The 22,629-nt window shown below is 42.2% G+C and overlaps 1 protein-coding gene across 2 annotated transcripts in view; it reads right to left on the bottom strand.

Moving 5' to 3' along the window:
- Window positions 1-2,331: 2,331 nt before the first annotated feature.
- COMMD8 (COMM domain containing 8) overlaps window positions 2,332-22,629 on the bottom strand; it is a 46,674-nt gene continuing 26,376 nt past the window's right edge. Inside the window, exons 3-6 of one of the 2 annotated variants that reach the window (XM_033946112.1) lie at window positions 17,179-17,331; window positions 8,230-8,385; window positions 7,716-7,777; window positions 2,332-2,840 (exon numbers count right to left, since the gene is read on the bottom strand). In XM_033946112.1, coding sequence (XP_033802003.1) covers window positions 2,825-2,840; window positions 7,716-7,777; window positions 8,230-8,385; window positions 17,179-17,331 — 387 coding nt within the window. In that variant the 3' untranslated portion in view covers window positions 2,332-2,824. The remainder of the gene's footprint in view (window positions 2,841-7,715; window positions 7,778-8,229; window positions 8,386-17,178; window positions 17,332-22,629) is intronic. The other variant, XM_033946121.1, reaches the window with a different exon arrangement.

Genomic DNA, 22,629 nt, shown 5'->3' with positions numbered 1-22,629 from the left:
CAAAGGTCTTATGCTTAGACTACTGTAACTCTTTCCATTGCTTACTTCAAACAACTCCATAGACTTCAGATTATTCAGAATGCTTCCACCAAATTGCTTTGTGGAGCCAAGAAATATCATAGGGCGTCATGATTACTATGTAAAGCACACTGGCTATAAGTTAATTTCCACATTCAATTTAAGGTTCTTATACTGGTCCATAAAACTTATCTTACTGGTGTTCCTTTATTTCTGTTTAAAGTTCTCATCTTGTATATTTCTTCTCAGTATCTTCAATCTTAGCAGCATTTGCTTGAAATTTCCACATACAGGTATATGTAAATTTGATCAGATTCTGTTCCCCATACTTGTTTAGAAATTGTAGCACAGGTGTTGTGAAATGGATTATCCCTTTATATCCATTCAGTCATTCTTTGTGAAACTTAAGACCACTTAGAAAAATTATACTCAAGCCTTCTCTTCTGAGTGAATCTCATGGGAATATGATCTCATTGATGATATAACATTGTGACAACTTCCTATCTTGGTTTTTGTTCACGTAAGTCTTTGTATTTCATACCCCCTCCTCCTTATGTTTCTACCCCTTTTCTTTAATATAGAGGTCCTCCTTTCACTAAGGCGTGCTAGCCGTTTTAGCGCGCACTAAACACTAACGTGTTCATTATAGTCTATGGACACATTAGCATTTAATGCGTGCTAAAACGGCTAGTGCGCCTTAGTAAAAGGACCCCATAATGTTTTATCTGTAGCATAACTAGAAGAATTGTAACTTCTACCCTCTCATATGGCTCCTTTTACAAAGATGCGTTAGGGACTTAACGCGCGGAATAGCGCACGCTAAATTGTCGCGTGCGCTAGCCCCTACCGCCTCCTCTTGAGCAGGTGGTAGTTTTTTGGGTAACAAGCGCTAATCCGGTCTGTGTGCTAAAAACGCTGGCGCACCTTTGTAAAAGGAGCCCATAGTCCCAGTTTGTATTTTGTATATACATATACACACACACCGTATATAGAGAAATATTGGAAAATATTTCTCCACAGAAAGGCTGATTGATGGTTGAATGGACCCTGCTCCCATTGGAGATGCCGGAAACAGTAACTGAATTCAAGAAATCATGGGATACATAGAGGATTCTTAGTTGCAAAGAAGTGCAAGAAAAAGCAGAAATCAACTATACTAGAACTTAAAAGGGGTAGACTAGACTGCCCTCATCAACCATATCTCATGTTTCTATGAATAGGTTGGCCAATTTTTTTTCCAAAAATTTTGCATTTCCATGTAAGTTTATATCTCTAGTCTTGCTATCAGGAAATTAGAAAGTCTTAAGGAAACAAAAACAAGTTCAGCTGCACATTATTGAGAACAAAGATAGCTCAGACCAATCATATGTAAGCCAGCTTGGAAAATTCAAACAGTCCAGTAAATATGGCTAATAAGCCACAAATACAGGAGGTGTAATAACAAACTCTGTGGCCATTTAATTATCTTGTATACTAGTTGGTTAGTAATATTATTATTCTGAATCATGTATAAATGGGAGTAACATACCATCATTGAATCAAAGCTGCAAAAATACTGAACTACAATGACAATTAAACCACAAATATATTTGAAGTACTATGATATATAGATCAATCTATATCAGTGGTCTCAAACTCAAACCTTTTGCAGGGCCACATTTTGGATTTGTAGGTACTTGGAGGGCCTCAGAAAAAATAGTTAATTTCTTATTAAAGAAATTACAATTTTGCATGAGGTAAAACTCTTTATAGTTTATAAATCTTTCCTTTTGACTAAGCCTTAGGGCTCCTTTTACTAAGGTGCGCTAGCGTTTTTAGCGCGCGCTACATTGCCACGCGCACTAACCCCACGCTACGCCCCAAAAACTAATGCCAGTTCAATGGAGGCATTAGCGTCTAGCGCACGCGCTAAAACCACTAGCGCAGCTTAGTAAAAGGAGCCCTTAATTTAATAATAATGTAATTTATAGCTAGAGAGATATATGAACAAGAAACTGTTTTATTTTACTTTTGTGATTATGATAAACATCCCGAGAGCCTCAAAATAGTACCTGGCAGGCTGCGAGTTTGAGACCACTGATCTATATCTATCTTTTTTTTAATTTTATTTCTCTCAGCTTTAAAACTATGCCATATAGAAACAAATTAATCCACCTCATCTGGGTAAGTACTTGAAGCAGTTATATTCTCCATGCCATAAACAATATTACAAAAAATATGTAAGATATACTAAGCTATCCTCTTGCCCTCTTACGTAGGCACAAGGTTGGAAAACACCTTATTCTTTTGAGCAAAAACAAACAAAAACACTTATCTAGATAAATCTGAATAGCGATTTAATATTTAGTTTGAAAAATACAATTTATGGATAGCAATTTGAAATGACATTTGGACCTATTTTGTGTTAAGTGAATTTTCTCGTCTGTCCATAGGTGAAAAGGTTTTCCCCATCTAGCAGATAACAGATTTCCATCAAATCTGTTTCACATCATAGTTATATACTTAGGGCCTCTTCTATTAAACTGAGCTAGCAATTTGTAGTGCGGTGAGCCATGCTGAATGGCCCGTGCTGCTCCCGACGCTCATAGAGTTCCTATGAGCATCGGGAACAGCGCGGGCTATTCAGCGCAGCTCTCTATGCTAAAAACTGCTAGCGCAGTTTGATAGAAGAGGTCCTTAGGCTTTGCAACTTAATAGTGCCATTACTCTTCTGTTGATTTGTCAGAGTTCACTGTTGCTGTTTCAGGTCTCCAATGGAAAATGTCAGAGGAAAGACAGATGCTTGACACTTCAAATTTTGATCATTTCAGCTGTAGTACAACCTGTCAGAATCAAACAAATTCAGAGCACAAGTGAGACCAAAATAAACAATGGGAAGACAATGATTTAACTACTGGATACTATTGTTTGATTAGATGCAATAAACTACATATAGGAGAATCTCAGTTAACTGGGTCTCAAGTTAACCGTCACTCTCAACCAACTGGCAAAAATAAAATCACCGGTGGAAAGAAATGACCCCCAAAGCCCGAAGCACCAGCAGCAGCGGTCCTGAACCGCAAGCCTCCCTCCCTCTCTCAAGCCCCAAAGAACCACAAGCAGTGGCAGTCCTGAGCCGCAAACCCCACTTCCCTCCCATCCTGAAGCACCAGCACGGCAGTGTCCTGAGCCGCAAAGCCTTCCTCCCTCCCTCAAACCCTTTAGTGGCAGAAGCAGGCGGCGGTCCTGAGCCACGAATCCCTTCACTCCCTCCCCTCTCTCCTTTCCTTACCTGAGCACAGCCAGTCAGCAGGAGGCAGCCTCAGAACAGGCTGCTCATAGCCAGCTCCAGCAGGGCCTTTCCTCTGATGAGTCAGAAGTGACGCATCAGGGGAAAAGACCCTACTGGGACTGGCTGCGAGCAGCCTGTTTTGAGGCTGCCTCCTGCTGACCAGCTGTGCTTGGGTAAGGAAGGGAGAAGGAGGGAGTGAGGGGGTTCGCAGCTCAGGACTGCCACCTGCTTCTGCCACTAAGGGGCTTGAGGCAGGAAGGCTTTGCGGCTCAGGACCACTGCTGCGCTAATGCTTTGGGGCGGGAGGGGGGGGGATTGAGACTGTGTTAGACAAGGTTTCTAACACACTCTCAATTAACCAGAAAAATTGTTATTCGGTATCCACCAATCCCTGTGGGTGCCAGATAGCTGAGATTCTACTGTATCATGCAAATCTAATAATTATCTAATTATTTCAACCTGAAATGATGAGAAGTTGGCATGTCGTATCTTTATAACACATACACACAAAAAAAAAAATATTAAAAAGAACAGGCCCAAGAACCAAACCTTGAGGTACACCACTGGTAACATCCCTTTTCTCAGAGAGATCTCAACTGACCACTACCCTGTTGCCTAGAATGTCACTTTGGGGCCATCCCAAGGGCACCTAGTTTATTTATTAGACGCGTATGTGGAACACTTAAAGAATTTGCTAAAATCTAAATACACCATATCTAGCGCACTCCCTCTATCCAATTCTCTGGTCACCCAGTCAAAGAAATTCATCAGATTTGTCTGATAAGACCCTTCCTCTAGTGAATTCATGTTGCCTTAGGTCATGTAATCCACTGGATTCCAGAAACTTCACTATTCTGTTTTAAAACTGTTTCCATTAATTTATTTAACCACAGATGTTAGACTTAGCGGCCTGTAGTTCCTTACTTCCACTTTTGTGGAGAGGAATTACATCCGCCCTTCTCCAGTCCTCCAATACCATTCCCGATTCTAGAGAAGCATTGAAAAGGTCAGCCAGTGGAAGACACCAGAACTTCCCTAATTTCCTTCAGTACCCTCAGATGTACACATTGCGTTGTCCAACTTCATGAACACAATCCTCTGAAAATCAATCAAGGTCTACCACACCTCTATCACTATTTGTGTTTGTCTTCTGCAGAGCTGCTCCCGACACTTCAGCTGTTAACACAGAACAGAAATATTTGTTAAGCAATTCAGCCTTTTCTTATCAGCTTCTACATATTTCTCCCCTTTACTTTTGAGTCTCACAATGCCATTTTTGAAATTCTTCCTATCACTAATATACCCCAGCAAAATGTCTTGTCCATCCTCCCCCCCCCCCCCCCCCGTTTTACCATGTCAGTTACTTTTTCTTTCATTTGTATCTTTGCTTTCCTAACTACTTGACCAACTTTTCTTAATTTTTCCAGATATTTTCACCTGTCTTCTTGTTTCTGTGATCTTTCGTATTTTATGATAGCTAACCTCTTTTTCCTTACATTTTCAGCTACTTCTTTTGAGAACCAAAGCGGCCTTCTAATCCTCTTACTTACTTCCTTACAAAATGGATTGTTGCCTTTACAATAGCTCCTTTCAGTTTTGCCCACTGATACATTTTCCATTTCCTTTTTCCAGATTGACCCATAATGCCTCCTCCTTACCCTGCAAATCCTGCAACTGTGTGGCTTTAACATGATCTTTAACATATAACATCCCCCCCTCCTTTTTTCATATGCTGTCTTTTCTGAACAGATCATAGCCAGGTATAACTATATCTCAGTAATGGTTCTCCGTGAACCATGTCTCAGTGTTAGAAGAGGCCGAGTTGGATTTAGTGGCCATCACAGCCTCTAGATCCAGAATCTTGCTTCCCATACTTCGAGCATTGGTATATACAGCTTTCCAGACATTGCCCCCCTTTCCCTTTTGTGTAGAGGTATTTAATGATTCACTTACCTGAGGGCTTTTACTCACCTGGGGGCTTTGATCACCCTACCTCAAAGCCCTCCTCAGCAAGTTAGCCAGTCTACTGTTGAAAACACTTCTTCCCTTCTTTGATACTGTGTTTCCCCAAAAATAAGACAGTGTCTTATATCAATTCAGGCAGCACTAGTGTCAGGGATGGAGTCAGGGACATTCGTGGGGGAGGGGGGTTTCAGGGGTTGATCTTAACTAGGGCTTATTTTTGGGGTAGGGCTTATATTAGGAGCATCTTTAAAAATCATGCTAGGGCTTATTTTTAGGATGTCTTATTTTCGGGGAAACAGGGTAGATGCACACCATCCCTCCTCAGCAATCCTAGGAAAGTCATCCCATGGTTCAGGAAGCCAAAACGCTCTTGACGACATCATCCACGCAGTCACACATTTATCTCCCAAGCTTCTCTACCCAGGCCTTTACCCTCAACAAGGCAGATCAATGAGAATATCACCTGTGTACCCGACTGCTTCACCTTCTCTCCCAGAGCCACAAAGTCACTTTTGATACATTTGGAGGAGTAACTAGCAGTATGATTAGTACCAGCATGGATGAGCAGCTCTGAATAGTCATTAGGCTTGTTAAGTCTCGGCAAGCTCTCTGCAACATCTTGGATTTTGGCACCAGGTAGAAAGCATACCTCTCAGGACATCATATCTGGCCTGCAGATAAACACCTCTATACCCCTAAGAAGGGAATGACCAACCATTACCTACTAGTAGTCTTGGATCCAGCAACTTTGGGGATTTTGAGTTTTGATCCTTCCCCACCCTGGCATGCTCATCTCCTCCACTTCCAGGGCTGCATACCGGTTCTTCAGTTCAATGGCAGGTGGAATCATAGTATCAGTCCTGCAGGGTCCTGTAATCCGAGTCCAGCTTTCCTCCCAAATCACAGCATCTTCCCTATTGCTGGAAATCTTTGATGCTTCATGAAACATTTAATCGATGTACCTCTCATTCTCAAGGAGGCTTCTCAGTCTTACCACCTCCTCTCTGTTCATTTACTTTCTTCATGAGAGAGATTCAAGCTAAAGACAGCTTACTCATGGAACTCACCCCCCCCCCCCAAACACCCTGTTGACTAACATTTTCTGTCTGCACAGAGAAAGAAGCTGTAACCTGATCAACAGCTTTATCACACGATGATTCCAAGCCATACTGTGGTTGCAGAAGTACTTGAACCTGATGAGCTTCCGGGAGAATCGGATAAAAATTTAAATAAATAAATGAGATTAAAAAAGCAGAAAAGAAATCCTACACAAGCAATACCCTGTTCCTAATTGGCTGAAAAGCCTATAAATCAAAAGATCAGATCCATAACCGATATCTAAATTTGCAGCCAACTGAGACACTGTTATCTGTTGATTTTCTTTAATCAAGGCATCCACCCCATCACTGTGCTCTTGTGTGCACGATATTGAAAGGCGACTAGAACGATATTTGTCGGTTATACCTGTTTTTCCCACTTTAAACCTTTTTACCCACTCATAAACCTTTTGTTGATTCATGGTACTATGTCCATACTGAGTTAATATCTAATGGTGATTTTCTACAGGTTTCACTCCCTCTGCCCAAAGAAAGCACACTACTGCATGTTGTTCTTCGATGGTACAATCTTGCAATGGAGCGTCCATGTTTCTGACCTCATGACAACAACACGACTAAAGGCTGAGTGCTGCACTGTGCTTGAATGAACTATCCAACAGGCAATGTACAAGTATATATGTTGTATTTCGCTAGCTCTGTTCCAGTTATCACATAATTTAACAATTGCCTTTAATTTTTGATTTGCCCTCATATTTTCATATAATTTGTCTTTCAAAATCATCCATGATGCAAGAATTGGCTAACTGGAAAGCTGGACTTTGTTATATTTTAGAAGTATAAAAATGTATACTTATTTGTAAGTTTTCTATAATAGACGTATTTTTGATTTTTACCTTTTGGATTAAGCCAGTCCAAAAAATTACTGAATTAATTTGTACTGCTATTCCAGATAATAAAAATATTGTCTGTGTATTTTTTCCATAGTTTTAACATTACATATATCTCTTGCAATAGCCATAAGCCAGTGAATATCTGCTCTAGCCGCTTTGGCACTGCACAGTTAGTGCTATAGTGGTCCATGAGTGGAGTTAGGGTGGAATTAGGAAGGCGCCAGCAGTTACAGGGGCATGGAACATATTCAGTACTAGAGCCTGTATACTTAGATAGGTCCACACAAAAGTCATCACTAACTCTGCATACTTAGCTATGCATGGCACTGAAAAAAACAGCTGGCACCTGTGTAACTTCTGGGTTGGTAGATGGCCCTAGAAGATTAAGTGCAGGTGCCCAGATATGGCTCAGCACCGAGTATCTAAGCTTTATTCAGCCCATGGTTTCAGAAGCTTAAAAACTATTAAAGCAGGCTGAATATCAGGCCCCTTGGAGTTTAAGGATCAGCATACCAGAAATCTGAAGATAACCTTCCTGTTAGACAATACTTGCATTGCAGGAGATTCGTCTTCAACTAGAAAGGAAAAGATTACAAAAATAAGATCTAAAAAGAAGACAACCAGAAGACAGCACTAGTCAATTGAATTATAAAGTGAAATAATCAGGCAGGGATCTTATTTTATATTTATGAACTTGATTTACTTTGAATTTTTGAGTTGATCATTGATAAGATTGTATGCTCTTCTGAGCAGGGACTCTCTATTACATGTTAAATGTACAGCACTGCATACACCTTTCAGCATTATAGAAATGATAAATAGTAGTAGTAATTTTTCAATTGTATTAACTTTCTTCTATTTTGCACTGGTTACCACACATGTTCGGTCTTCTCTTGTACATTTATTGGGATCTCTGCAGAAGTAATCATACTTTTCAGCAATATACCCTTTGCCTTTCCCCTCTATCCCGAAGGAACATACTGTTATGTTCATAAGTTCTAAAAATCAAAGTAATTTCTATCATTACCTTATTTGCTGACTCGAGTGAGTTTATTAGGTTCTGCAGCTCTTCTTTACTCATTTCAATGGAAACTGATTTAATTTTATCATTTTCTCTGACATCCAAATCAAGATTGACAAGTGGCATCTGAAGCATGGAGATCTTATCACTAGAGAGAGCAAGCTGTACAACACAGAAAAGTTAAAATTCATTTAAAAGAAAACTAAAGCAATAGACAATCTTTCAAACCAACAATAGAACAAGATCTGGATACCTTAAGACAGTGTTTCTCAAGTGGGTGCTGGAGTAGAGAGTTGCGCGGGGACAGAAATCCCACCCGTCCCCGCCAAATTCTCACCCCTCCCCACCCGTCCCCGTGAGGAATCCCACCCGTCCCCACCCGTCCCCGTGAGGAATCCCTCTGTCCCCACCCGTCCCCGCGAGGAATCCCCTCCGTCCCCGCCCATCCCCATGAGGAATCCCCTCCGTCCCCGCCCGTCCCTAAAAACTTCCGAAATAGTTATTTCATTTAATTATGCTACTGAATTAAAGGCTCTGATAGAAACCCATTTACAAATAAGCAAAAATAATTTATTAATTTGGAAATATTAATTGGGAAGAATACATACTTTAACGTGTTTCTACCAGAGCCTCTTTTGTTTATAAATTTTTATCAACACAACTAATATACTACTTTATCCTGAAGCAAAAAAAAAAAGAAATAGAATTCTTTTCCTACCTTTGTTGCCTGGTTTCTGCTTTCCTCATGTTCTCATTCAGTTCCTTCCATCCACTGTCTCTCTTCCTTCTGCGTCTTCCATTTGCTCTGTTACTGTGCCTCTCCCTTTCTCCCCCCTTCCAAATTGGTCTGGCACCCATCTTCTTCCCTCCACTCCCCCCATAGTCTGGCATCTCTGTCTTCTTCCCTGCCAGCGTCTTCTCCCCACTCTCTCTTCCCCATTTCCTTTCAGCGTCCTTCTCCCCCCCATCTTCCCCATGTCCTGTCAGCGTCCTTCTCCCCTCTCTGTCTTCCCCATGTCCTTTCAGCGTCCTTCTCCCTCTCTGTCTTCCCCATGGCCTTTCAGCGTCTTTCTCCACCCCCCCATCTTCCCCATGGCCTTTCAGCGTCCTTCTCCATCCCCCCCCCGTCTTCCCCATGTCCTTTCAGCGTCCTTCTTCACCCCTTTGTCTTCCCCATGTGCTATCAGCGTCCTTCTCCCCCCCCCCGTCTTCCCCATGTCCTGTCAGTGTCCTTCTCCCACTTCTGTCTTCCACAAATGCTTGTCTTACCCCCCCCCCCCCCGTCTTCCCTATGGCCTTTCAGCGTCCTTCTCCACCCCTTTATCTTCCCCAGTGCTTTCAGCGTCCTTCTCCCCCCTCCTTCTCTCCCGCCCCGGGTGCAGCACAGCCGGCCAGGTCCCCTTACTTTTGTGGCGCTTTCCCGACCAACCGACAGACAACAGCCCCGGTCTGACAAACCTCCCTGCCCTTAACCGCTTCTGTAAGAAGGTAATTTAGATTCGCGGTTAAGGGCAGGGAGGTTTGTCGGACCAGGGCTGTTGTTGGTCGGTCGGGAAAGCGCCACAAAAGTAAGGGGACCTGGCCGGCTGTGCTGCACCCGGGGCAGGGCAGACCGCCCCTCCCTTGGTAGCCACTCGAGCCGCGAGGCTACTCCTCCTTACCTACCCTGCCTGCAGCACAGAGCCGAACGGAAGTCTTCCCAACGTCAACGCTGACGTCGGGAAGACTTCCGTTCGGCTCTGTGCTGCAAGCAGAGCAGGTAGTGAGAAAAGCCGCGCGACTTAGTACATCCAGCCCCACAGGAACCCCGCGACCCTCGGAGGCGTCCCGTGACCCGAAGGGGGAACCCGCGGGATGCCCGCGGGTCCCGCGGGATTCCCGTCGTCCCCGTTCCCGTGCAGCTCTCTATGCTGGAGTATACCCTTGCCAGCCAGGTTTTCAGGATATCCACAATGAATATACAGGAAATTGATTTGCATATACTGCCTTTATTAGTTATATGCAAATCTCTTTCACTTTGGCTAGGGGATACCTCCAGAACCGACTTGGGAACACGGCCCTAAGATATAAGGCCCAACACACAGGTGTTCTCTCAGAAGAAGAAAATAACAAACACACACTTTCAGAAACACAGCAGAGCCTCCAAAAGTAGTCACTGGACAAAATAGAGATACCCAATACCTAGAAGCTTCACCTCTTTTCTAATAAACTATAACCAGGCTCTATAGTTTATTATAAAGGAGATGAAGCTTCTAGGCTTCAGATCTTTATTAAACAGAAGCTAGTGCTGGTGTAAAAATATGTCCAACTGCCCTAGTACTATACATAAAATGCAGGGCAGACGTAAGGATCAAACAAGGATGGAAATGCACGGAATGTGACACTGCCTATGATTTACAAGCTTTGGCTGCCCATATCTGAAATGCTCTTTTCTTGCAACCTTATTTGAAATGTTGTCATTCTATTTATGGAGACTCACTTGTGTATTTGCTGATGTGGGGGGAAGGCACCCCCCATCAACTTGAATCCAATCACTTTACTATGACTTATGCACCATAAGAAAGGATATATAAATTATTTAAACTGCCCTTGGTGGTAATTTCCACAACTGCCCAACATCAATAAGCAATATGTACAATCCAATGATTATTCCACCACTCCTTCCCAATAATTTTCTGAAGCTGTGCGTTTTCAAAAGGAATATACCCAGATCCTCTTACCTCATTAACATTTGGAACAAGTGTATTTGATCCATAACTTCAGTCACATAATAGAATTATTCAGCCACTAAACAGATAGTTTATGCAGTTTACGTTATGCCTATTGAGGCTATCCATATGGTAGCTGACTATCATTGCTATATGGATAATGATTATCAGTCAGTCATGAATATCGATATTTATCTGTATAATAGTGCTTAATACCTTTTTTAAGGCTGCTGCCAGTACTTCAAAAAATCTGCTAACCACCACTCCTGAAAAATGACCCATAAACTTATTTAAGACAATATTTAAACAATCATCAGATCATGGCTGACATGGACTATCTGGATAAAGTGACAAGGAGTTAACAATAAAAGTTAGCAACAATATTGATATATCCAGATTGCTATATGGATAACTTTAGGACAGCTTTTTCCCCATGTAAAATTATCTGATTGTGTAGGGTGGAGTAAGTTGTGGTTTTCAAGGTAGTTGGTGAGGAGTTTTGCTATGAGCCCATTAGCTTGACATAGAGTGGTATTGAGGCTATGGATCTGTAGGGTCTTTTAGGATCGGGGTGATCGCTGAGGTCTTGTGGGAAAAGGCAGTCTGTGAGCATGGTTTGTATCCATTGTAAGAGGAGAGCACGGAATTTTGGGCTGGAGGTTTTTAACCCGTATGGTGGGCAATGGTTGAGGTTGCAGGCTGCATGACTGTATTTTTTTATATAGTTTGTTAAGGTCAGACCACTGTATAGTGGAAAAGTGTGACCAGGTTCTGTCTGCTGCAGTTGATTCTTTTTCTGTGGGGGGCATTGTGATCTCTTCTAGGTGGAGTTTAGGTTCCAGTGAAGGTTGTCCTGGCAGTTGTAATTTTATTTTTAAAGTATTCAGCTAACGTGGTGGCTGACAGGGGAAGGGTGTTGATATTGACCAGGTGGGGTTTGGTGCCTGTGAGTTCTTTTAGTAATTGGAATAATATTTTTGTGTCTTGGGTTTCTCTGCCTATTAGGTTGGTGTAGTGTGTCTTTCTTTTTTCATTTAGTTTTAGCTTGTATTGTTGGTTTAGTTTTCTTCATGCTATTTTTGTGTGCTCTTGGTTACCTTTTCTCCATTTTCTTTCCAGTAGGAGTAGTTCATTGTCGAACCATTTGTTTGATCGTCTGCTAATTCTGTTTTTTGTTTGTATTGGAGATAGCTCATCTAGGGTAGCTGTACTTAGACTTCACCATTGTGAGATGAAGTCTTTGGGGTTACCTTCTTGGATCGTTGCATCTGTTATATTCCAGAATTTGGAGGAGTCGATGTATTTACGAGAGTTGTAGGTTGATCTTTGAGATTTTGGTTGGTTTTGCCTTTGGCCCAGTTGATATTGAAGGTGTACGTGTAGTGGTCTGACAAGAGGGATTGAGACCAGTTTCCTTTTGAGATTTGGATCTCTGATAGAATGGGCTGTTGGGCCATGAAGGCTGTGATGTCAGGTTTTTGACCTTTCTCATGTGTGGTTTGTGGGTCTGATATCTTGTATGTTAAGGCTTCGAGGTATGATAATAGATTTTTTACTTGTTTGGAGGATTGATCTTCTAGATGGAGGTTTAAGTCTCCTAGAATTAAGTTGTAAATTGCTGTTAGTGAGTTTCGGTATATGAAGTCTTCAAATTCTGGTTTTGCTGTGCTCCAATTCCCTGGTGTTATGTAGCAGAGCATGCAGGTTATGGAACCTTTAGTGTGTTGCATCAAAGTTGGCAGGCTAGTAGATCCATGTGTGGGGTGGATGTTTTGTCTAGTATATTTAGGTTTAGGGAGTTTCTGACTAAGATGGCCAGATCTCCTCCTCTTTTTTTTTTCTGCAAATCACTGTTATCTTGTATCCCTTCTGGCAGACATCTAGGTATCTGCTTCAAAAACTGCTTTCTGATCATATGCCAAGCATCGATTGAAATTCCAACATTCAGTAAAGTCTCACTTTTGTAGCTTCTGTTGCAACCTGGAGATACATTTTAAGGTCGTGGCTGAACATATGGGGTATAAATAACTGTTTGGTTTATTTGTTTTAATAATTTTATTATAGTGCCACTTGGAGACATCAATTTAATGCATAAGCTGAAAGTGTTTCTTTGCCCGAGAGGAATCGGATCCATCTATCTTTATCTATTGAAGACGCCAAATGAGTAAGATCATCAGGCACAGAAGAGATTTTCTAATTTTCCTCGGATATTTCACATAGACCAACAGATATTTCTTTAGACACTATTTATTGGTAATAGCAGATTTAGCCAAATCACTACTTACTATTGTTCAAGATACAAGTATGAAGCCTCAAATTAAAAACAATTGGAAGTCAGATTACAATTACAGGAAATGCGGTGGGCAAAACTGAAAGGAGCGATTGTAGGAACAACAAACCTTTTTGTGAGGCAAGTAAGTAAAAGTAAGAGGAAAAGAAGGTCACTTTGGTTCTCAAAAGTAGTAGCTCAGAAGGTAAGGAATAAGAGGTTAGCTTTCATAAACTACAAAAGATCGCAGAAAGAGGAAGACAGGCAAAAATATCTGGAAAAGTTAAGAGAGGCTGGTCGTGTACTCAGGAAAGCAAAGATGCAAATGGAAGAAAAAATAGCTGACATGGTAAAACGGGGAGACAAGACATTTTTTAGATATATTAGTGATAGGAAGAAGTGCAAAAGTGGCATTGTGAGACTCAAAGGTGAAGGGGAGGAATATGTAGATGAAAAGGTCGAATTGCTTAACAAATATTTCTGTTCTGTGTTCACAGCTGAAGCGCTGGGAGCAGGACTGCAGAAGACAAACGTGAATAGGGAAGGAGGAGTAACAGACCCTGATCGATTTTCAGAGGGTTGTGTTTATGAGGAGCTAGCTAAAATAAAAGGTAGACAAAGCGATGGGGCCAGATGGTGTACATCCGAGGATGCTGAAGGAACTTAGGGAAGTTCTGGTAGCTCCGCTGACTGACTTTTTCAATGAGTCTCTAGTCAGGAGTGGTACTGGAGGATTGGAGAAGGGCGGATGTGATCGATCTCCACAAAAGTGGAAGTAAGGAAGAAGTAGGGAATTACAAGCCAGTAAGTCTGACTTCTGTGGTAAGTAAATTAATGGAAACACTTTTTAAACAGAGAATGGTCAAGTTTCTGGAATCCTGTGGATTACAGGACCAGAGGTAACATGGATTCATTAGAGGTAGGTTTTGTCAGACAAATCTGATCAATTTCTTTGACTGGGTAACTAGAAAATTGGATAGAGGATGTGTGCTAGATGTGATGTATTTAGATTTTAGCAAAGCCTTTGACAGTGCTGGGAGAAACACTAACTACATGGGTCAATGACTGGCTGAGTGGCAGACTTCAGAGGGTTGTAGTTAATGGTACCCTCTCTAAAACATCGGAGGTGACCAATGGAGTACCGCAGGGCTCAGTCTTGGGCCCGCTCCTTTTCAACATATTCATAGGTGACCTAACTTAGGGGCTTCAAGGTAAGGTAACGTTATTCGCTGATGATGCCAAACTATGCAATATAGTGAGAGATGGCAGTTCACCCGATAGTAAGACACAGGACCTACATTTGTTGGAGCTTTGGTCCTCGACCTGGCAGCTGGGCTTCAATGCTAAGAAATGCAAGATCATGCACTTCGGCAGCAGAAATCCGTGCAGAACTTACACCTTGAATGGTGAGACCTTAGCTAGAACTTCAATGAGACTAGGGAGTGATCATCAGCGCAGACATGAAAACTGCTGATCATGTGGAGAAGGCTTCATCTAAGGCAAGACAGTTGTTAGGTTGCATCCGCAGGAGTTTCGTCAGCCAGAAGCCTGAAGTCATAATGCCATTATACAGAACCATGGTGAGGCCTCACTTGGAATACTGTGTGCAATTCTGGAGGCCACACTACCAAAAAGATGTGCTGAGAATAGAGTCGGTGCAACGAATGGTCACCAGGATGGTCTCGGGGCTCAAGGATCTATCGTACGAGGAAAGGCTGAAAAATTTGCGGCTGTACTCACTCGAGGAACGTAGGGAGAGGGAGACATGATCGAGACGTTTAAGTATATTACCGGCCGTATCGAGATGGAAGAAGAGATTCTCTTTCTAAAAGGACCCTCAGCCACAAGAGGGCATCCGCTCAAACTCAGGGGCGGGAAATTTCATGGCGACACCAGGAAATATTTCTTCACCGAGAGAGTGGTTGATCCTTGGAACGAGCTCCCGGTGCAGGTGATCGAGGCAAACAGCGTGCAAGAATTTAAGAGCAAATGGGATGCCCGTGTGGGATCCCTTAGAGGGTTGAGCCAAGGGAACCTGTCACCAGGAGTGGGATCCCTAGGATAGTAGACTTGGGGGTGGATCAGTAGAGTGGGCAGACCTGATGGGCTATGGCCCTTATCTGCCGTCATCTTCTATGTTTCTATATGCTCCACACAGATGTCTAATAAATAACTGAGTTCCCTCAGGATGGGTCTCAAAGTAATAGGCTGGGTCAAGAATTGGCTGAGTGGAAGACAACAGAGGTAGTGATCAATGGAGATCGTTCTGAGGAAAGGGATGTTACCAGTGGTGTGCCTCAAGGTTCTGTTCTTGGGCCTGTTCTTTTTAACATTTTTATAAATGATACTAGCTGATTACTCGGCGTTGCCCAGATATTTATTTATCCCAATCTTCCGGTATCGATAGACTTGTATTCAGTGATTACGCCTGGTAAAACGTGAAGTATCTGATTGCTTATTTTGTGGACATCTTCATTTTTAGCAGCAAAAATGGCCCTCTGTATGGGGCTGAACTTGGACTTAAACGGCATTGGGAGTGTCAGTATTAATCTCAGCGAGCCTGAAAACTAAGGATTAGACACCTAACATCTGTCATTTTCAATTATTTTTACATGTCACCCCCTTCCCACAAGAATGTCCCTCTCTATGGAGCTGAACTTGGACTTAAACGGCATAGGGAGTGTCAGTATTCATCTCAGCGAGGCCGAAAACCATGGGTTAGACACTAATATCTGTTGTTTTCGATAATTTGTACATGTCACTCCCTTCCCACCCCTACAGTATTTTTTCCCAGATAGTAAGTATAATGTATACCAAGTTTGGTTGAGAGTTATGCTGAATATGCATTTCAGAGTTATGCTGAATATTCATCTCAGCGAGCCTGAAAACTATGGATTAGAGAGTAAAATTGGTGTTTTTTGAGAATTTTTACATGTCACCCCCACAGTATTTTTCCCCAGATAGTAAGTCTAATGTATACCAAGTTTGGCTGAAATTGCTCCATGTGTTTCAGAGTTATGCTGAATATTCATTTCAGCAAGACCGAAAACTATAGATTAGACAGTAAAATCGATGGTTTTTGAGAATTTTTACATGTCATCCCCACAGTATTTTTCCCCAGATAGTAGTCATATGTATACCAAGGTTGTTTAGTGTCTTTCACACTAGGGAGGTAGAGCACGTGTTCAGAAAAGATGTAAATTTTTGCAACACCCGGACTGCAGGTTGGGCTTAGCGTATGAATCCAAAGGGACGTAACAGAATTAGCTGCCATTTATAGTCAGCCCCTTTGTGCTTTTTTCTGTGCTTCTCGTACGATTTGTACTTTGAATCCCTCTCCATTTTGATTTAAAGTAAAAACAGAGACACCCTAATCTGAACTGTGATCATGTGATTTGTCACTGATTATATCAATAAAAGGAGGTTAAAAAAATGTAGAAAAAGAAGAATTTCAGAGATTAATATAGGATGTCTACTAATAGCTGAGAATTCATATCAGAGAACAGGTAGTTTAAATAGGTAGTTTGTGACAATACTGATATTTATATCCTCATGTGTTATCTGTAAACTTTTTTTTTGTAACTTAAAACAGAAGGTAGCAAGATTCTTTCTTCTACTGCATTGCTCACTTTGATTCTCCAACATACTAGAACAGAGGTGTCCAACCTCAGCCTTCATCAGGTAGGGTTTTCAGGATTTCCCCCAATGAATATGGCATGAGATCTATTTGCATACAATGGAAAAAGTACATGCAAATAGATCTAATATAAATTCATTGGGGAAATCCTGAAAACCTAACTGGATTGCAACCCTCGAGGACCGACGTTAGATAACCCTGTACTAGAATGCTGGAGAATCACAGTGAGCAAATGCAGGGACTCGGGAATACTTAAAATTTAAAGTGTGTGCTACAAAGAGAGCACAAATAGACAAAATAGATCACTGAACAATTACATCACATTCTTGAGTTATTTTTACCTTCAACTGCCAGTCAAAATCCTGTAAATGAGCAGAGGACATTGCATTTGATTTCTCCACCAAAGCCTGTTTTATTTCTTCCTTCCTGCCTTTCAAGCACTTCATGATAGCCTGCTGATGACTCAAGTTTAGTCCATCCAACTGTTTAAATGCCTGAAATATACAATGAATGAAACTCAAAATATTCAACACCATTGTAGCATAACATAGTAACATAGTAAATGACGGCAGAAAAAAATCTGAACAGTCCATCCAGTCTGCTCAATAGTTATTCTCATTAAAAGTACATAATTAAATTAACTTGTCCCTTCTTTGATATTTCTGGGCGATAGACTCCACCTGGTATTGTCCTAGGTTCCAACTGCTGAAGTTGCCATCACTCTCACTCCAGCCTATCCAACCATCATGTTGTTTGTAGGATATCTACCGTAAAGTCTGGCCAATAAAGTCCTCATGTTCCAAGTTAGTGGAGTTCTCATTGATGCCCTCCCCAGCCCATTCTATCATAAAGAGTTAGCAAAATTAGAGGTTTGACGAAATAGAAAATGAGTAAAGCAAAGAGCTGAATTTATATTCAGTCCATAGGAGCCAACTAAACTATTCAAAATGTCTGGGAGTACTAAATAGAACACAAGTGAATGCTCCCTGGTCATAGAAAAGGAGTTTGTAGGAGGGTACTTATGCATCTACTGAGTTGGCACCTATGATACAGTTTGTTTTTATTTTAATTTTCCTCCAGTGTTACAACAGAATTCCCATCAGACCTGAAATTCCAAAAAGGACTATGTGGCCATCAAAATTGAGATCCAAGATCCCCATGACGACGTAGTGGAAGTAAAATTAACTCTGAGCATTCAATTTGCTGGTTCCCTTTTTTTAAGCTGTAAGTTAAAAAAAATAAAAAGACTTCCTTCAGAATTTAAGCAAGGAAAAATTATGTTCTTACCTGTTAATTTTCTTTCCTTTAGACGCAGCAGATGAATCCAGAGACCAATGGGATAGCACACATTTACCAGCAGGTGGAGATAGAGAAACTGATTAACAGGTGGTCCTATTAGCTGGCACGCCTCCTTCATCTTCAGTATTGCTCCTTGCCCAAGCATCCGTAACCATCAATATGCTTAGCATGTAAAAAACTTCTTTCCCATAACAAATTTCAAAAGGTAATAATACAGAATACAACTATCAATAATAACAGACTTCGAAAGTTGCAAAAGAAAAAAACGATAGTCAATATCCAGAAAGGATGGGGTTCTGGATTCATCTGCTGCGTCTAAAAGAAGAAAATTAATAGGTAAGAATATAATTTTTCCTTCCTTAGCAACAGCAGCAGATGAATCCAGAGACCAATGGGATGTAGCAAAGCAATCCTCAATCTGGGTGGGAAGCAAACGTCACCTCCGCAACAACCGAAGCACTATACGCAGCCTCCGCATGTGCTCCCACATCCAATCGGTAATGCTGAGATAAAGTATTCTTGGAAGACCAAGTAGCCGCATGACAAAACTCCTCCAAAGAAAAAACCTCTGGACTGAGTCCAAGTAGCCGCCATTGCTCTGGCTGAATGGTCATGAAGTTCTTCCGCCAACCGCTTCCCTGCCATCAAGTAAGCATAAAGAATGTCCTCCTGGACCCTTTGAGCGATGGAGGCTTTGGAAGCCGCCATACGTTTGTCGCATCCCTTGAAGAATACAAAGAGGTGATCTAAACAACTAAAAGTCATTAGAAACCTACTGATTGCGGAGAATGCTACGCATTTTTAAAAACGCAGTGAAGAAAAGCTCGCCTCCCCATTCCTCCTCCCAGGAAGGAAGGAAGGAAAAGTGAGTGCGGCATAAAAGAAAGGATGACACCACCTTAGAAAGAAATTGTGGTACTATCCGAACTAACACCCCAGAATTTGTAAATCAGAAATAAGAATCCCCGCCATACAAGGCCTGCAACTCAGAAAACCGCCGAGCTGAAGCCATGGCCACAAGAAACACCTTGTTCAACGTCACAGACTTTTAGAGTCTCAAAAGACAAAATTGAAACAAAGCCTTCTGTAAACTGCAAAGAAGTACCTTAAGACTGTACTCTGGACAGGGTTTCTTAAGAGGTGTACGAATATAGAACATAGAACATAGAAAGATGACGGCAGAAAAGGGCTATAGCCCATCAAGTCTGCCCACTCTACTGACCCACCCCATTAAGTCTGAGTACTAATGACCTAGTTCCTTAACTCGACCCTCGTAAGGATCCTACTAGGGCATCCCATTTATTCTTAAAGTCAATAACGCTGGTGGCCTTGATCACCTGCTCTGGAAGCTTGTTCCAGTGATCTACAACCCTTTCTGTGAAGAAATACTTCCTTATGTCACTATCGAATTTCCCCTCCTCTGAGTTTGAATGGATGTCCCCTTGTGACCGAGGGTCCCCTGAGAAAGAAGATGTCTTCTTCCACCTCGACACGTCCCGTGATGTATTTAAATGTCTCAATCATGTCCCCCCTCTCCCTGCGCTCCTCTAGAGTGTAGAGCTGCAATTTGTTTAGTCTTTCTTCGTATGAGAGACCCTTGAGCCCCGAGATCATCCTAGTGGCCATCCGCTGAACCGACTCAACTCTAAGCACGTCTTTACGGTAATGTGGCCTCCAGAATTGCACACAGTATTCCAGATGAGGTCTCACCATGGTTCTGTACAGTGGCATTATGACTTCAGGTTTGCGGCTAACGAAGCTTCTATTGATACATCCCATAAGTTGCCTTGCTTTGGATGAGGCCTTCTCTACTTGTTTGGCGGCCTTCATGTCTGCACTGATGATTATTCCCAAGTCTCTTTCTTCTGAAGTCCTAGCTAGTGTTTCTCCATTTAAGGTGTAAGGTTTGCATGGATTTCTGCTACCGAGATGCATAACCTTACATTTCTTAGCGTTGAAGCCCAGCTGCCATGTCGAGGACCAGTTTTCCAACGTAAGCAGATCCTGCGTCATACTATCCTGCAGATTGCTTTCACTTACTATATTACACAGTTTGGCGTCATCAGCGAATAGAGTTACTTTACCCTGAAGCCCTTGGGTCAAGTCTCTTATGAATATGTTAAAAAGGAGTGGACCCAGGACCGAGCCCTGTGGCACTCCGCTGGTCACCTCCGATGTCTCAGAGAGGGTGCCGTTGACCATCACCCTCTGACGTCTTCCACTCAGCCAATCTTTGACCCATGCAATTAGTGTCTCGCCTAACCCCATCGATTTCATCTTGTTTAATAGTCTACGGTGTGGGACGCTGTCGAAAGCTTTACTGAAGTCTAAGTACACTATGTCCAGAGACTCTCCCGAGTCCAGCTTTCCTGTTACCCAATCAAAGAAGCTGATAAGATTGGATTGGCATGATCTACCCTTAGTGAATCCATGTTGACTAGGATCCCTTAGATTCCCCTCATCCAAAATCGTGTCTAATTTACATTTAAGTAGTGTTTCCATGAGTTTACACACTATTGATGTGAGACTCACTGGTCTGTAATTTGCAGCCTCCGCTCTGCAACCCTTTTTGTGCAGAGGAACGACGTTAGCTGTTTTCCAGTCCAGGGGGACTCTCCCTGTACTTAGGGAGAGATTGAAGAGCATGGTTAATGGTTCCGCCAGGACATCGCACAGCTCCCTGAGAACTCGTTTTAGGAACTGAACTACATGAAGCTGAAAAGTAAGCGAAAAGTGAGATACCTAGCCCTTGTAACAAGCTAAGATTGCCACTTGAAGCTGAACGGAATTGAATGCTAAGCTCTTGGCAATATGCTTGTGCCAAAAAAGAAAGAATATAAAACATAGAACTCTGGAAGAGTGCCAATATTGAGAAGTACCCAAGAAAGGAAAAGCCTCCAAAAGGAAGCATAAACCACATGTGAAGACGTCTGTATCACCTGGAGAAGAGAAGAAATAGCCTGCTTCGCATAACTCTTACATGTCAGCCATGACTTTTCAAAAGCTAGGTCGTAATATCAAAGTAGGACGAATATCCATGTTGATTGGACCCTAGGTTAGTAAATCCGGAGATACCAGGAATCTCAACAGTTCAGCCGTCGAAAGACTCATCAGATCCGCATAGCAAGGATGGCGCAGTCAATCCGGAGATTCTCTAATTACTGTGCCCTGAAAGTGAGCTTGAGATGGCAAATTCAACCAATCATCAGCCAGGGGAAAACACTTAAAAAGAGAAACCAGAGGCGATAAAGAAGCAATGCTGCTACCCCCTATGACTGCCACTCCCTGCGTATGCTGAAGAAGCTAGGAAGCTTTGAATTTCGACACGAGGCCATGAGGTCTAGTTCTAGGATATCTCACTTTATACAAAGAGCTGGAACGCCTGAGCAAATAGTTCCCAATTTTCAGGATGTAGAAGATTTTATTATTTATAAAGCACTGAAAGGTGTACACAGCGCTGTATGTACATTTTAACATACAATAGACGGTCCATGCTCAGATTTTGTGGTGAGAAAGTCTATCTAAACCCTTTTCCAGTCCTGTAAAATGATGTGCTGACAGAAGAGATTCCACCCACTGAAGTAGAACCATTACTTTACTTGCCAACTGAGTACATCACGTACTTTCCTGGCTGTAGAGAAATACCACTGTCGTAACACTGTCCTAAAAGACCTTTATCGTCATTCCGGAAGAATGGTCTGAAACTCCTGAAATGGTAGCCTGACCATGCTTCAGTCCAGAAGAATGAACGAGTACTGACTCCTTGCGCTGAGGATTGAAGGCACTGAGCCCCCCCCCCCCCAACCCGGCAGCCTGGGATGTTTGGCGACTTTGAGCCAGTCCAGCAAAGTTCAGCATACCTCTGAAAAGATTAATCTCGCTGAGCCACCAAATTATATTGAGCGATGCTTGAGGAGCCTACTAGATACTACAATTGGAGCCTTGAGATACCAGGAACCACTGGAACAAAAGTGACTGCTGCAGCGTTCTCATGTGAAAGCAAGCCGAAGTTCCCAGTGAAGTCACCACCATAGATTCTAGAACCTGTATAGAATCCCATACTCTTGTTCTTGGTGATGGAAGAAAACAAACCTGAGACTGTAACCTGTCGCCCCAGTCTCTGGGAAGAAACACATTCCTCTCCTACGTGAACAACATCCCCTGATATTCCAATAATTAGTATAGGAGAAAAGAGCTCTTTGGAAATTTGAAGATTCACATCCAAAAAATTGAAGAAAAGAAGTTCAAATAATCACCCATTTGTGTTTGACAAATTGACCTGGCTGGAAGACATCCAAATCAAGCAGTCATCTAAGAAAGAAAGTACCTGAATCTCCTGTTTGCGCCAAAAAGCACAGTTACTTACCGTAACAGTTGTTATCCAGGGACAGCAGGCAGATATTCCCACACATGGGTGACGTCACCGACGGAGCCCCGCAGCGGACAGCCTCGAAAGCAAACTTGCTTGAAGATCTCGAAGTTTCGAGTGCTGC

Source organism: Geotrypetes seraphini, chromosome 1 (assembly GCF_902459505.1).
Source record: "Geotrypetes seraphini chromosome 1, aGeoSer1.1, whole genome shotgun sequence".
Lineage (NCBI taxonomy): Eukaryota > Metazoa > Chordata > Amphibia > Gymnophiona > Dermophiidae > Geotrypetes > Geotrypetes seraphini.
The sequence above is the reverse complement of the archived record's forward strand: the minus strand, read 5'-3'. Positions and strand labels throughout refer to the sequence as shown.